We start from the raw sequence: 16055 nt of genomic DNA, 5'->3' as shown, positions 1-16055 counted from the left end.
TTGTTGAAGATCCCAAAGAACTTTCATTTGTGTGGGATTTATATATACATGCTTTTCCTATTATATATAATATATTCCTATTATATATCACATATATAATTAGAAACTTAAACACCTTAGAATTATGAAAATAATTGACCCTATGAATTTCCATAGAAGGGTCTCAGGTATCTCTGTCAGATAATATAGACAAAGCATTTATAATCATTGCTCTAAGATATATTGCTTATTTAGTGTATTTTTTTCCTTGGAAGTGGCAAATGGTTAGTGAGTTACACAAAATAAGAAGTTGACAGAGTTTAGGAATAATAAGAGATATTCCCTAGTACAAAAAAATTGGAGACATGGAGCAACAAAGGAGATTTTATTGAGAGATATTTTATAATTTCCCTGAAATAGAGAAAACATAAATCCAGATTAATATCTAGAACCAATGAATCCAAGGTAGTTTCAGTTATGGAAGGCAGAGAAGTTGTAAAAGAATTGTACTAGCCTTCTGAGGTAGTTGCCTCAAATATATTTTATTCTTTTTGTTCTTGCTATTGCGAGTTTGAAAGATACACCACCTCAGAGTGACAGAGCCCAAGGCATTGATTATGGGAAAAGTCTAGGCTAAGAGGAGGTTAGGTAAGAGGGCCATTATTCACATAAAGATGGGAACCAGAAAGAGGTAGTAGCTCTACTACCTTTCACTTTCTATCTCATATACCATTAGAAGTACGACTACTACTGCTACACATATTAAAACGATTACATTAAGTGGGTAGTTTATTCATATTTTGCAGAAAATTTACTTAGGAAGACAGAAAAAAATGAGAAATCACTGCACATTGGGCTCAGTCTTGTCAGTGCCATTTTCAGTGATCGTAACTACTTTGACTACAAGCCTTCTTTCACCTACTATGATAAGGAAAGTCATTATAACATTTAATTAGTAAGTAAAAAATATAAAATACTTAACAAGAATTGGTTAACTTTTCTGCAATGATATAGAAGCTTACTAATGTAAATTCATGGGACTAAAATAATTATAAAGTCAAAAATAATTCTAAGAAGCTGGAGTCTTTAAGGCTCTTCCTGAGGGAGAAGTCTCCATTTTACTGTTGTATCCAATTCCACATCCAAATCTCCAAGCTCCTGCTCCTTTGAGAGCTCAAGGAATACCTAAGAGTGGGAAAAGAAAAAGGGAAGAACAAGAAAAAAGAAATAAAATTTTTGACTATCTACAAATGACCAGAAAAAGTACTATTAAAGATATATGACAAATTAAATCTTCAAAACACACACACACACACACACACACACACACACACACACACACACACACACCTGTTCCAAAGTAGACTGAGAGAGACTATATTCCTCCAGGTTGAAGGTAGACTTAGCTGCACCAGAAAAAAAAAAAACGTTATTATAATTTTATATTTCTTTTTAAACTTTTAACAAACATAGCACAACACAAATAGCAAAAAATAAGTGCATATAGAGTGAGGCAAAAGCTATTTTATGATTAAAGAAAAGATGATGTTTGGTTTGTAGAAGTTTTAAAACTTTAGAATAAGTTGACAATTTCATATTTTGTGTTTAATTTTTATATATTACAGTTATCTATTTCATATGTGTGTATGTGCTCTCTATTTCCTAACTAAACTGTATGCAGATTTTTTTGAAGTAAAGCTGGAATGTAGATACCAAAATTACCTGTCAGGAGTACAACACAATGAAAGGATATACAAAAAGGATGACCTTTCAATATTAGAGAGATAAATATTAATGACAGGAAATTCTTTATTCTCTGAGAAAAATGAATACACCATTTTATTTATTTGATAGTAAGTCACTTTGCATTGCTACAATTACTGATGTTCTTTAATAAGAAATAACCCATTTGGGGGCAGCTTGTTCTGTAATGAGGTGAAGAGAAGTTAAATGTCTTACCAACACTATCTCTTTCTTTCAAACATTTATATTTGTTTTACCAGTGCTTCAGCCTCACATATCATAAGCACTTAATAAATGCTTATTAACCAATTAGCACAGAAAAAGATAAAATTTTTATTATAGCTTCAACTCCTTATTTTATAAATGAGAAAACTGAAGACCAGAAAGATGAAATGTCTTGTATCTGACCATACCGATATAACAAGTACTGAGTAAGAATTGGAACATAGGGTGGGAGCTAAGGATGCTCAGTGGATAGAGTCAGGTCTGAAGATCTGAGTTCCTGAGTTCAAATGTGACTTCATATACTCCCTCGCTTTGGGACCCTGGGAAAGTCACTTAACCCCTGTTGCCAAGCCCTTACCCATTCTTCTTTCTTAGAACCAAGATGGAAAGTAGTTTTTAAAAAAAAAGAACATGGACCTTCTGATCTTTGTTTTATTATTATCCAAATGATTATTTTATCAAGATAATAACTAATAGATATCATTAGTAGCATTACTATACTAACATAACACTCATTGGTATTAATATTTTAATTATATTTAAATCATATAATATCATTATATATTATATCACAATATTAATTTTTCTCATATTTTTATTAAAGCAAAACTCTCATTCTATTAATTGCCTCAGTTGTTTATGTTTTATTATACTTCATTGCATTGATTTTGCTTATGACCCAACACGTTCTAGATCTTTGATATTATTGATCTTGGCTCCCTTACCAGCAAAATGATGATAATAATAATACATGTGCTACCTATCTCACAGCATTGCTGTGATGAAAGCACTTCATGAATCTTAAAATGTTGTATAACTTATCAATATACAAGCATTTTCTATATTCCAGGAAATATGATCATCATAATTTTTGTCTTTGTTTTGCTCCATAGAATCTCATTTTTTAAAACATCACTCTTACCTGCCTCCAATTTGGAAAAGGCCTGAGATAGAGGGTGTACAACCTCCACAGGCAATTTATAGACCATCAATGAGGAAAACCTAGGAAAAATATAAAGTAAGGTTTTTTTCTTAATATTAACAACTTGAATAAACACAACACTTTTGGAAATAATTTTCTAGTTTTAAAAAAGTGTTTAGCTTTATAGATTGATTGGTATGAAATTGATTCAGGTTTTCCCATCTCCCTACCTAAATCTAACTTTCTGCCCTTTTCCCTTCCAACTAAGAGCTCGTTATTCCTCATTCTTCATTTTGGTTGCTCAAAAACACCACTTTTGACATTCTGCATTTAACATCTCTTCCTTCTAAAGGTCCTTAGTTTGTCAAAGTTCCAAAATCACGTCACTCTTAGTTTTTTTTTTTCCTACCCAACAACCTCTCCTATGATTCCAATGCAAAGTGCTTTCCAAAGGCCTAACACAAAACGAACAGAAATACAATTAAACTATAAAAAGACACTCAGGATTTATTTAAAAAATAAGTTACAGAATAACAATAGTAGAATATGGAATAGTTTGTCCTTCCTAGATTACAGGCTTGCATATAAAGCACTTATGCTATTATAATTCATCTCTTCTTAGTTGTCATAGTTTATTATTCACACAGTAAAGCTATCTGCTCCCAAATTTTTTAAAAAGTGAACCAAACTCCTGCATTTTTTAAATTTGATTTTAAGAATGTGTGGTGAAAGTTTCTCTCTGTAAGAGTATGATGATACTCTGCTACTAATTTTCTAATAAAACACATTCATTTCATTAATGTACAATGAATTACTAAATTAAATTTTATCCTGGCCTGCAAATGTAGTTGGTATTGTGCTTTTCCCCATTTTGTTTCTCTACTTCAACCTTGCTCCAATTTAACAAAATTGTACACAGGGTGGAGAAACTAGAGCTTTTTCCTGGGACATTTGACATGAGGGTGGGATTAAATTTCCTCCCCCACCCCAGTAATCCTCCCATGCCTTATATTCTGCTCTCTAAACCCTTTGCTAACATTAACTGGCAGCCTGTATTCCACAGCACCCACAATGGTCCTCAAACTGTTATACTCCTTTGCTGGGGCTGGGCAACCTAATGAAACTACAAGCATATTCTTCCTGAGTCCTAGAAAGAGTACAACTGCCATACCCTTTTCCACTGCTATGCCTCTTGTCTACCATCTCTCCCATTTCTTCCCTCTCCCCAGGACTATGGTGCATGATTCATCAATTACTTCATTGGCATGGGTTATATTCTGAAAGAGATGCTCTGTCATCCCTAGTCTCTGAATAATAGCACAATTATGGAAGGCTAGACTTTATGCCCAAACCAAAACCAACATGACTTTGTATAAGATGGTATCTTAAGGTCTTTTGCCCATATAAGTGTAGTTCTCCTCAACTCCTTATCTGGGTGGCCTCCCTAGAAATAGCCTTGGGGCAATATTCCAGGACATTCTCCAATTGTGTCTTAAATTCTCAAATCCTAAATAATTTATTTTGGTCACCTGTTTTCACTCGCATCATTTCCTCAGGTTATCCAGAATCTTTATTAGGGTTCTACATACTAAACGATAGTTTTCCTAATCTCTTACTTTTTTGAAGGGATATATTGCCTTTTGCCTTCTAATGTCCTGAGAATCAGCTTCTTAAAACAGCTTCTATGAATAGCTGCATAGGAGTTGCAGAAAGGTTTAATAGAAGGAAGAAAAATACTTCTTAACAATGAAAGCTATTCAAATGTAACATGGGCTTCATTAGGAGGCAATGCATTCCCCCTCATTGGTTCTTTTTATGAAGAGCTAGATGATTAATCTTTAGAGATGTTTTGGAGTGTCTTCTTGGTTTAAGTTGGGATTTTTTGTTTACCTCGAAGGTAGCTTTCAAGAGGCAAAATGGTGGAGTAGAAGGAGTAACCCAGCGAAACTTGACGAATATTCTCCAAATAACTTTAAAATAATCAATTAAATAAAATTCTGGGACAGCATAACCAACAAAATGTAAAGGTGAGATATTTTTCCAGTCCAGCACAAATTAGGAGATCTATTACATGAAGGTCAAGGGCTGATACAGAGCACATAGCAGAAATGCCAGTACTGGACCTTAAGGGGTGGAAGAGGGGAGGGGGCTTGAGACAATAAGAGAAGTCACTCTTTTCCCAGAGAAAATAATGGTTGGATAGCTAGTCAGAGACTACCAATAATGTGAACTGACCCTAGGAGCAGTATTAAGTAATATTTAGCATCACCATTGCCTATACACAGTTCTGGGTTGTAGTTCCAGAGAACAGAGGATTAATTGTGCTTAGTCACAAGGGATTGGGAACATTAGTCATAGTTTAAGGAGAGAGAGGAAGAGTAGTCCTTTGGGCTGCAGGGGATCAGGAGTCCTTCCTGAGTAAAGTCCAGAACACAGATGAGGAAAGCAATAACAACACCTCTCTGAAGATAACAACATTATGGAAACCTCTAAAATTTGTAGACTCCCAGAACTAGCTCTGAAAATAGAAGCTACTATGGTAGCAGGGAAGATCAAGCACAAACTCAGAAGGCAACCTGGAAAAAGAGCTACAAGAAAGCTTCAAATCAAAAAATGTAAATTGGACAAAAGCCCAAAAAGATAAGAATGGTAGAGGAAAAATGGAAGAAAGAAATAAGAGTGATGCAAGAAAATTAGAAGGAAAATAACCAACAGCTTGATAAAAAAAAAAAAGATCTACAAAAAATACCTTTAAAATAGTATTGTCTTTATGGTAAAAAAAAATCTAAAAAAAGCAGTATAGGTCAAATGAGGAAATAAGTGCAAAAACTCACTGAAAAAATTAATTCATTAAAAATTAGAATTTGGTAAGTGGAAGTTAATGACTATGAGACATTAAGAGATAATAAAACAAAATTTTAAAATGGAAGAAAAAGTTTAAAACATCTCTGGAAAAACAACTAACCTGAAAAATAGATTGAAGAAAGATAATTTAAGAATAATTAGACTACCAGAAAGCTATGATCCAAAAAAGAATCTAGAAATGATATTCCAAGAAATTATCAGGAAAAACTATCCCAATATCTTAGACCTAGAAGGTAAAATAGAAATGGAGAGAAATCACGGTCTTCTGAAAGAGACCCAAAGTGAATACTCCCAGGAATATGCCAGTTCAAAGAGAAAATATTGCAAAGAGCTAGAAAGAAATCATTCAAATACGAGTGAGCCACAATAGTAAGGATTATAAGATTTAATAACTTATATATTTGAAAAACAGAGAGCTTGGAATATAACATTCCAGAAGGCAAAGGATTAAGAATAACTATCAAACCAAACAAACAAACAACTGAGCTTAATCCTTCAAGGGAAAACCTGGTTATTTAATGAAATTGAGGACTTTTAAGCATGTCTGATTAAAAGACCAGAACTGAATATAAAAATTGACAATCAAATAGAAGACTCAAGAGAACTGAAAATGATAAGCATTAAAGACAAATCATAAGGTGCTCAATAAGGTTAAACTGTTTATATCTCTATAAAAGAAGATTGAAAAATGTTGTCTCCCTACAGAGAGAGAAAATTGATAAAATCTGAGTGCAAATTGAAGGGTTTTTTTTTTCACTTTATTTTATTTTAATTTTTTGTAACATGGCTAACATAAAAATATTTTTCATGATTTCACATATATAATTGATATCATATTGCTTGCTTTTTCAATGAGTGGGGTAAGGATCAGAGGGAAATATATAATCTGAAACTATACATTTTTAAATAATATTAAACTATATTAATATTTTGAAAAATGTAGCTTTCCAGTTTGAGATTTGGGTATTCTAAGTTGATTGATTTCTTTTGTTCCCCTGAGACTGAAAAGCAAAATCTCCTACTTTGTGACTCATTTCCTTGGTACCTCCAATGCAAATGAACTTATCACCAAAAAAAAAATGATGGAAGGCTAAAGTCTACTTTACCATTACAGGGGGGGAAAAGTCTCCCCAAACAAAAAAAAGTTATGCTTACCTCTCCTGCCGAGCTGCCTGTGGGAAAAGCTTTAGAATTTCTGCATGAAGAACCTCAACTTGTTCAGGTTCCTTCACTTTTATTTCCAGTAAGTAATCTTTACCAAACTTGCTTTTCAGATGTTGGATGGAACCAATGCATCTGGAGGAGATGGGGAAAAGAGAAAAACAGAGGGAAAGAAGAGAGAGGGTAAAGAGAAAGAAGCTTAAAAATGTACAATTACAACTTAATCCATTGATATTATTCCCTGACCTATGATTGAAGGGTGAGCCTTCACTTTTAAATCAAGGGTAGATCCAGCTGTCCACATGATAAATAGGTTTGTACATTATTCATCCCCTGAAGAAATTTTCCTTTATACTGTGTTAAGTGGTTGGTTATATGGCTATATTATTCCACTAGTACATTCTCTCACCGTAGCTGCCCTGAAACCATGATGGCCACCCGGTCACACACAGCTTCAGCTTCTGCCATGTAGTGTGTCGTCAGGATAGCACCACTCTCTTTGTTTTTGAATGTTGTTCGAATCACCTGCCTGCATTTAAGAAATTATGAGAAACATTGCAATATTTTGTGAGAATTTGTCAAAACAAATTCCAACAGATACAGTGAAGGATTCGGATTACATTAAGGGAAGGATTTTGGAGGAGGATAATAGAGTTAGGAAAAGAATCATATCATGTTAGATGATTCTTTATGTATGGAGTAGAGAAGTTGTGCTGAAAAACACTGAGAGAAGACAGTGATCAAATTCTCTCTGGACAAGATATATTAGGAGAAAAGAAAAGAATACTCAATTAGGAACTAATGAAAAATTTAAAAAAATATTTCATTGTCAAAATCCAGCATAATCTTTGGAAAGTTTATTGAACCCTTATATGGGATATTTTTTTCTGAATGTAAGTTAGGAAATGAAAGGGAAATTATTTCATGCCAAGTACCAGGTCTGAACAATTAGATTATATTAGAAAATAATCCTTTTGAAGACTAATTATCATAGGCTCCGCAAGAAGCATATATTTGTACAAGGCTTCTACTGCTTACCACATTTGCTGCTGCCCTTCTGGATCCATTCCTGTTGAAGGTTCATCCAAAAGAACAACAGCTGGATTACCCAGGATACTCAGTGCAAAGCACAACTAAAATGAAGACAAACAATATTTGCTACCATACTCATAATATTAGCACTTAGAATAATGTTAAACTCAATACACACCTTTCGAGTTATGCCTGCTGATAATTCCTTGACTGATGCTTTCATGTGCTCTTGTAACTTGAGAACTTTTACCAATCTGAGGAAAAAAACACAAAAAACCTTTTATCAGGCACTCTGATTGTTAAGTAATAGTAAGAGAATATAATCATAAAATAGTCATTGCATTATAGAAGAGCTAGTCATGAAAAAACACAAAAAAACTTTTTATCAGGTACTCTGATTGTTGAGTAATATTAAGAGAATATAATCATAAAATAGTCATTGTATTATAGAAGAGCTAGTCATGACCATTCTAAAACTACTAGTATTAGTTACCATGAGCTGGGCTCATTTGACTCAGGAAAGAATTTCCATTTCTTCCTAGAAATAACACTTGCATTTATGCTTGTTATTGATATTTTTAATTATTTCTTTTTAGTTTCCCTTGATCAATATTTCATATTTCTACATTTATATCCTACTAGGTGTCTTAAAAGATCCTTTAACATAGGAAAGATGGTACTACCCCAGCTCTGAGTCTGATGAGCTATGAGAAATTGGGAAGATTATTTAAAATCTCCATGGTCATACTCTTCCCTGTCTCCATATTGTACCTTGAAATCATAATCCTGGCATCTTCTTCCTTCATTCCTTTCACTGCAGCATAAACCTCCAGGTGATCTCTTACTGTAAGGTTTCGCCAGAGTGAGTTTTCCTGAGGACAGTACCCAAGGAACTTGATTTTGTTAGCATCCTGTTGACTCATGGATACTTGATTCCCTTTCAGTACCACCTATATAAGAAGAAATCAGTTTTCAGTTGCTGCACAAAGCTTATACTTTATGTATTTCTTCTCATAAACATTGTATACTAATGGGAAAAAAACTTGCAATAATTTAGCTCTGAAAAAATGTGTCATAATGAAATTAATATACCATATGAAGTTTATACAAAGGAAGGAAATGAATTTATATATAATGGACCCATATTTCATATTTACACTACCTTTTATAGTATGCCTTTTCATTTCTTACTATAGTTATATCTTATCAGGCCCTTGGCCCATGTTTGGTAAATTATTTTGTACTGTAATTTCTAGGACCATCATCCTTGCATTTTCCACACTAGTCAACATTACTTATCAAGCAGTACTCTGTCTTTTCTTCAACTCTTCATGAGTACTCAGGCCTTTTCTTCAGTGACATGGTCAATTTTGGTGCTTATCTAACTAGTTCCTTATCAATATCATTCATTAGTTCTTCCCTACCCTCACCTCAACTCTTTCTTAGGTTCTTACTCTTCTGCTTTTATTTATTTATACTCCTTGAACAACTTGCTCTGTTCTTCTTCAATACTTAAAAAATTTAATGATTTCTTCTGTGTAAAGCATTTCTTCCACATAAGCAAAGCATAATTCCTCTGTACATTAGATGATTTCATTATCTGCTCTGGTAAAATATATATATATATACATATATATATATATACATATGTATATGTATATATATATATAAAATCATCTGGTCCCTAACTTTCAGGTTTTATGATTCCAAAATTTAGTGAGCAATTCCATAAACTATGTGAACTCAGAGACTAAAGAGAAGTTCATGTATTAAAAAAAAAAGCAATTTTCATATAATGTCTAAGGAAAACTACCCTTTGATCTATGATGAAATTTATACCATTCAATTACCTTAAGAAGTAGAAAATGTTGGGACACAACTAGGCTACCTCACTTGTGGGCCAGCACACTAGAGGAAATGGGGAGGCATGACTTAACCTTTCACATTCATAATACTAATCTGGACTATTGTTAAGAATGAAGTAGTAGTGTGGAACTGAGGAAATCAGAATTTACTTTGCTCCCTGGTGAATTAAAGTGTGACCCTTTGGGAAAGAAGACTGGCAGGAAACTTAAAACCCCAAAAAGGTTTCTTGACAACTGCTTTTAACCTCCTTGGTAGCAGTTTTTAAACTGCTATTCTCTACTTAAATTGCTTTTATTTTTCCTTGGCAAGTCTATTTAAACTGGGACAATTAGAATATGCTTTAAGAGAAAGGACTATTTATTTGAACCCTGGGATTCTGTGTAACCCATTGCATCTGATGCAAAATCAATTTGCCACACACTTCCTAAAAGATGAAACTCATGCACCATCTTCCACAGTATGTTTTTCCTCATCTCCTCAACTAACAGTTCTTACCCACTCAATATACCTTGTGTTCAACTGCTTTGTATATATTTGTAGTTATTAATTTATATTTATGCTGAACATATTATATATGGGTATACACAATGTATAATATATATAATATGTATCATATTATATATTTACTTATCTTATCCCCTAAAAAGGAAATTCATTATGTTGGAATTACTTAATTTTTTGTCTTTGAGTCCCCAGTACCTAGGAAGTAGTAGGTATTTAATAATAAATACTAGAAGAATAGGTTAAGTCCTATATCAAGCTGAGCACATTTAATGATTTACTACTGTCCATGGACAAGTCTATTTACATTTGGAGAGGCTTCTCAATAAAAATTTGGCAACCTAGTGATGAAATGGTTTAACAATATCAACCTATTAAACTGTGTACATGGTACATGAGTTGCATTCTGCCCTAAAAGAATGGATACTTACATGGAAGAAATAATATTTTGAAACATAAGAAGAAACCAGTTTATCAAGTTGGAAAATGAATCTAATAAAACCTGAAAATACGTGTGAAAGCAGACTATTTTTATTAGTACTGCCATCAAGTTGGTATAGCCAGAAGACTATAAACTTAAAAAGTTCTGAGTATATACCTTTTGAATCATTCAGCGGAAATACTGCTTTTCTTTGATTATTCTCATGTTCTAGCTTTCATATGTTGTATCAGTTAAAAATAGCTTCTTGTTGTAACCTGAGCTATTATGACTGGTCTATTTCCTTACCCTCATAATACATCCACCAGGAGCTACATGACTCCAACTGGGAGACTTGACTTTCTGCTAGGCACTAAAAATAATCCAGTTGGCAGCTGAGATATAAGTATCCATAGATCTGTCACTCAAATGAGGTTAAGCATCAAGTTATCCTTGGTACTGATTCTAGCTATAAACTTCTATTTTTAACAACTATGCTATTTCCTTAGCCAGTATGACTATGTTCTCTGCATTACATCTCAGTACCAGATCCACATTTGCAGGATTATTAGATCTCTTTAATTCTGAGAGGCACTGAAGCATAGTGAGAAAAGTTGTTGGACTTGGAGTCTGAAGAGACATGGGTTTGAATCTCATTTCCTACTCATTTCCTACTACAATTATGTGACCTGGAGCATATCAATTAATGTCTCACCATCTATTTCAACATTAAAAAAAAAACAAGAATAATATATTTAGTACCTCATTGTGTTGTTGTATCAAATTAGATAATGTATGTAAATCCCAAATAATAATGTATGTAAATCCCAAATCACTGTTATCTAATTCTTATCTTTATTGATAAGAGTTTAGATAGAAACAATCTTTTAATAAGAAGTAAATTTCTAAGTATAAGGTTTTATTACTATCAATCAAAACCTCTTTTTTTAGATACATTAGTCACATCTTTATGTAAATGGGGTGAAGGTATATAGCGAATGAATGCATCTTAGAGAAGTGATTTAAGAAGTGTGGAAAGAAGCTTGGGAGGCAAGAGAGCTGAGAAAGTGAGGACAGGAGCAACCATGGGAAATTTGAGAAGGGTTTGAAATGTTTAGAAAAGATACTGCAGTGAATGGGATAGTGAATCATTAGGGAGATAGAGAAAGATAACCTCACTGAACTGAGGTGCCAATTGAGATTAAATAACATAAAATTATAGTGGACCCAGTCGGCATTGTTTCATGATTTTCTGCAGCTTCTTTCAGCAGAAAAAAGTAGGAACAAAAGCATAAAATAAAATCATCCAAGCCAGGCGTTTGGCAATGAAAGATCAGTGATAGGATGAGTGCAAAGACCTTGAGAGAGAAAGGGAACAAAGTTTTGCTATATTCCCAGGGGGTCAGGATGGGGAAGGGAGGAGGTGTGGTCTGTGAAAAAAACTGAGGGGCAAAGAGATTGAAGATTGTGATGAAGACAATGACCATGATTTGGTGTTATAAGGCAGAAGGGAAAAGCAGAATGACAACAAATAATGATCTGGTAAAGGAATTTCAGAGTTTGTGAACATGAGAGCAGAACACTTACATGTGATGGAAAGATCAAGAGTATTGTGACATGGAAATCACTTTTAAAAGACTGATATATATTAATTTAAGGTCGCCAAGGTGCAAAATTCAACTAGAGGCCTGTTTCCTCTAAGAGAAGTACCTGAAATAGAACGGAATGGGGATGTGGTGACTTTAAGACATAGGATACCGTTTACTCCCCAAGAAATAAATGAATTTACACGAAATATCCCCACATATGAACAAGATCCTTTTCTAGTCACAAAAAAAGATGGGAGACATATTTTTTCAGTATAATCCGTCTTACAAGGATGTTGAGAACTTACTACAGGCTTTTTTAAGTGAACGTAAAAAAAATAAAATAATTGCTCATGTCAACAAAACCCGGGGGCGTAATGCAGCACATTGGCCATCTCAGGATCCCGAATGGGACTATAACAATCCTGAGGATTATCTACAACTATACCGTTGTAGAGAGGCCATCCTCACGGCTATGAAGGAATGTGCAGACAATACAGATAAGTGGATGGAACTGGAAAAAATTAAGCAAAAGGAAGAAGAAACACCCTCCAGATTTATGGACAGAATTATCGAGTTTGGGGACAGATACTTAGATTGGGACTTAACTAAAGAGAGTAGTTTAAGACAAGTTAGAAGAATCTTTGTAAACAATTCTTGCAAAGCAATTAAGAATTATTTTAGAACACAATGCCCAAGATGGGCAGATATGGACCTTGAAGAATTGCGAAAAACAGCTATATATGTTTTAAAGGGAAACAAGGAAAAGGAGGAAGAAAATAATGATGACATAGAGGAAATAAAGAAAAAAATGAGATATTTAATAGATAGGATGACTAAATTAGAAAGTGGGCATGATAATGAACCAACGACAATTGCCCCTCTCCAGAAATCCAATTATCAATCCATTACTTGCCACTTCTGTGGGAAGAAGGGCCACAATATGATGGAATGTAGAACCTTTCTTAAGATGTTTGGAAGGCATACACAGTTTAATAATAGTTTTAGAAATAATAACTATAGAAATGATGATAATGGTTATAGAAACCAGAATTCTAGAAATTATAATAATGCCTATGGAAATAACTATAATGAATATAGAAATAAGAACTTTAGAAACCAGAATTATATATATAGGAATTTGGAAAATAATGACAATGTTCCAATTGAAGAAAATTATAATGATAATACTCAACAACAATATATGAGAAATGGCGCTCATCCAAAACATGCTTGAGGTGCTAATGAACCTCAGAGAGGTGCCCTTCAGGAGGGTGCCCAGGGAACTTCCCAGTATAATAAAGATGATTCTTCTTAGATTGTATTGATTTTGTTGATATTAATTAACCTTTTTCAGTTTTTTTTTCTCCTCTCCAAATAGTAGGAAAGATGAATAAAGAACTTAAGACTATGATTGGCAAATTATGCACTGAGACCCATTTAAAATGGCCTGAAATTCTCCCTCTGGCCCTATTTTATCTTAGAAGCAGGCCTAGAGGAGACTTACATATTTCACCATTTGAGATGCTTTTTGGACATCCGCCTATACAAGCTAAGCCTTTCTCCCCGGCTTATACATCACTATTAGGGGGAGATATTACTATTGCTTCCTATATACAGGAGTTACAGCACAAACTACGTGAACTTCATGAATCCGGAGCTGCAGTACAAGCTGGACCATTAGACTTTTCTCTGCATCACCTGAACCCAGGAGATAAAGTTTATATCAAGAATTTCAAGCGAACTGGAGCAACTCAACCTTCATGGGAAGGACCATTCCAAATATTATTAACTACTCCAACATCTATAAAGATTGGAGAAAGAGACTCTTGGTTTCACTGCTCACATGTGAAGAAAGCATCTTCTGCTGAGACTGATTGACTCTATCCTATCATATGAATTGTGACTCTATCTTATCATAAGAATTGGAGATAATAATCCATAGACAAATGGATGCTGTTTTTTTCCAAGAATATATTGAATTACTGATTTTTTTCTTATTTTTTCTTATTTCTTTTCTTTTCTTTTTTGATCAGGATATTTGATTTTTTCTCATTTTTGTACTGAAGGTACACATAATTAATATTAATATTATTTTTCCCTGCAGTAATACAAGTTAATATATATACTCTTGCTATAATATCAATATATGCCTAAAAGCTTTAAACTGTGGGAACCTGCCATTTATTGATAAAATATTATAGGACTGTGATTAATGTTTGTGTCTGATTCCAGGAAAAGGGATAAAAACAAGGAGCACAGACTAAACCTGAATAGTGCCAATAGAGCACACAAGAAATATTAAAGTGAGACTCGAGGTTGCGATGCTTAACTTATGTTTAAGTCGTAGGACTTCCTTGTATCTACACTCTTTTCGAAGTACTCAAACAAGTACAAAGCTTGACTATCATGCTGGCTCCCTATATCCCTGAGGAAAAAAATCAGACAAGGGAATGACATTTCCCCATCAAAATAGAATTCTAATTCTTTCCTTCTTATATTATGGCAACTTCCTGTAGTCTTGACTACAAATGGCTAAGTGAAATATTACTGCATTCTGTCCTACATACTTGTGGGATAGAAATTACTTTAAACTGGACCTATACAAGGTCTATTTTGAATTTTTCTTATGTTTTTGATTATTTTTCTATTCTTTTGATAATTGACACATACACCCCCATAACTGAACATTGCATTCTGAGCTAAACTTGATATTTTTTTTAAAATACTTACTTCAGGGGAGATTGTATTTTAATTTAAAATTTAAGAATTTTTGAATTTTTTTTGTTTGAGATTGTATTTTTATAAAAATCCAAGAATTTTGTTTAAGATTTTACTTTTATAAAAAAAAATTCAAAGATTTTGATTCTGTTTGAGAAAAGATCTTCAAGAAAGAAGCTTGAAATTTTTATATCCAGAGAATGAACTGTTGCAGAAAGATGCCGAAAACCTACACTTCATCAAGAAGATCAAGAATGAACTTTGGATGTGATTGATTGGACTGAACTTTTGATTGAACATTTATTGTAACTGTACACATTTATGCCAAAAGGGACTGCCCCTAATTTGGCTTTCTGTCAATGCGCCTAGCAAAACATTGGTTTTGCTTTCTTTTCTTTTCTATTTCCTCTCTCACTATTCTAATTTCTCTTAGAAAATTGAATATTGTGTATATCTTTAGTTAGAAGTGAATTTAGAACTACAAAATGATTATGTTAAATGATCAATGGGGAGACTAGTCTCCCAATGATCATAAGGGGGGACTGTAAACCTCAAAATTTCTTAGACTTATAAATGTTGGAAATTTCACCATTGGGAAATTTCATACTTGAAAAATTTCCTATTGATAGTGGGTCTTGACTATTGGAATGTGAACCCCATTGGCATGGGAGGTTCCTTCTCCTCCCTTCTTAAGATTACTTTAGGACAGATACCTTTTGCTGAACAATGGAAAGGACTTTGACCTATGCTTAAACATAGAACAGGAATTTCTTTGAGTCATGATTGATTTTAGAATTGATACAATGGAGATACTTGGAATCAATCTCCACCCTATCCAGTCCTAACAGGATTGAGTAAGGGCTGCAGCCTAGATCAAAATTTAATTATTCCAACCTCTACCCTACTCAGGTTAACAGGATTTAGAAAGGGCTGTAGCAAAGGATCAAAGATTTAATTATTTGAAAATATGACCTTCAACAGACATGTGCAAAGCCAGAGACCTCTGGGCGGTCCTGGATTAAGCTAGAGCCTCCAT

At 33.6% G+C, this 16055-nt stretch overlaps 1 protein-coding gene across 8 annotated transcripts in view; it reads right to left on the bottom strand.

Moving 5' to 3' along the window:
* Positions 1 to 349: 349 nt before the first annotated feature.
* LOC100029087 (ATP-binding cassette sub-family A member 10) overlaps positions 350 to 16055 on the bottom strand; it is a 142161-nt gene continuing 126455 nt past the window's right edge. For all 8 annotated transcript variants that reach the window (XM_056817227.1, XM_007482723.2, XM_056817226.1 and 5 more), the window contains 8 exons: positions 8699 to 8877; positions 8106 to 8181; positions 7934 to 8028; positions 7305 to 7424; positions 6890 to 7030; positions 2870 to 2949; positions 1330 to 1385; positions 350 to 1164 (listed from right to left, as the gene is read on the bottom strand). In XM_056817227.1, coding sequence (XP_056673205.1) covers positions 1066 to 1164; positions 1330 to 1385; positions 2870 to 2949; positions 6890 to 7030; positions 7305 to 7424; positions 7934 to 8028; positions 8106 to 8181; positions 8699 to 8877 — 846 coding nt within the window. In that variant the 3' untranslated portion in view covers positions 350 to 1065. The remainder of the gene's footprint in view (positions 1165 to 1329; positions 1386 to 2869; positions 2950 to 6889; positions 7031 to 7304; positions 7425 to 7933; positions 8029 to 8105; positions 8182 to 8698; positions 8878 to 16055) is intronic.

The sequence above is a fragment of the Monodelphis domestica genome, chromosome 2 (genome assembly GCF_027887165.1).
Source record: "Monodelphis domestica isolate mMonDom1 chromosome 2, mMonDom1.pri, whole genome shotgun sequence".
Lineage (NCBI taxonomy): Eukaryota > Metazoa > Chordata > Mammalia > Didelphimorphia > Didelphidae > Monodelphis > Monodelphis domestica.
This window is presented reverse-complemented; position numbering and strand designations above follow the sequence as displayed.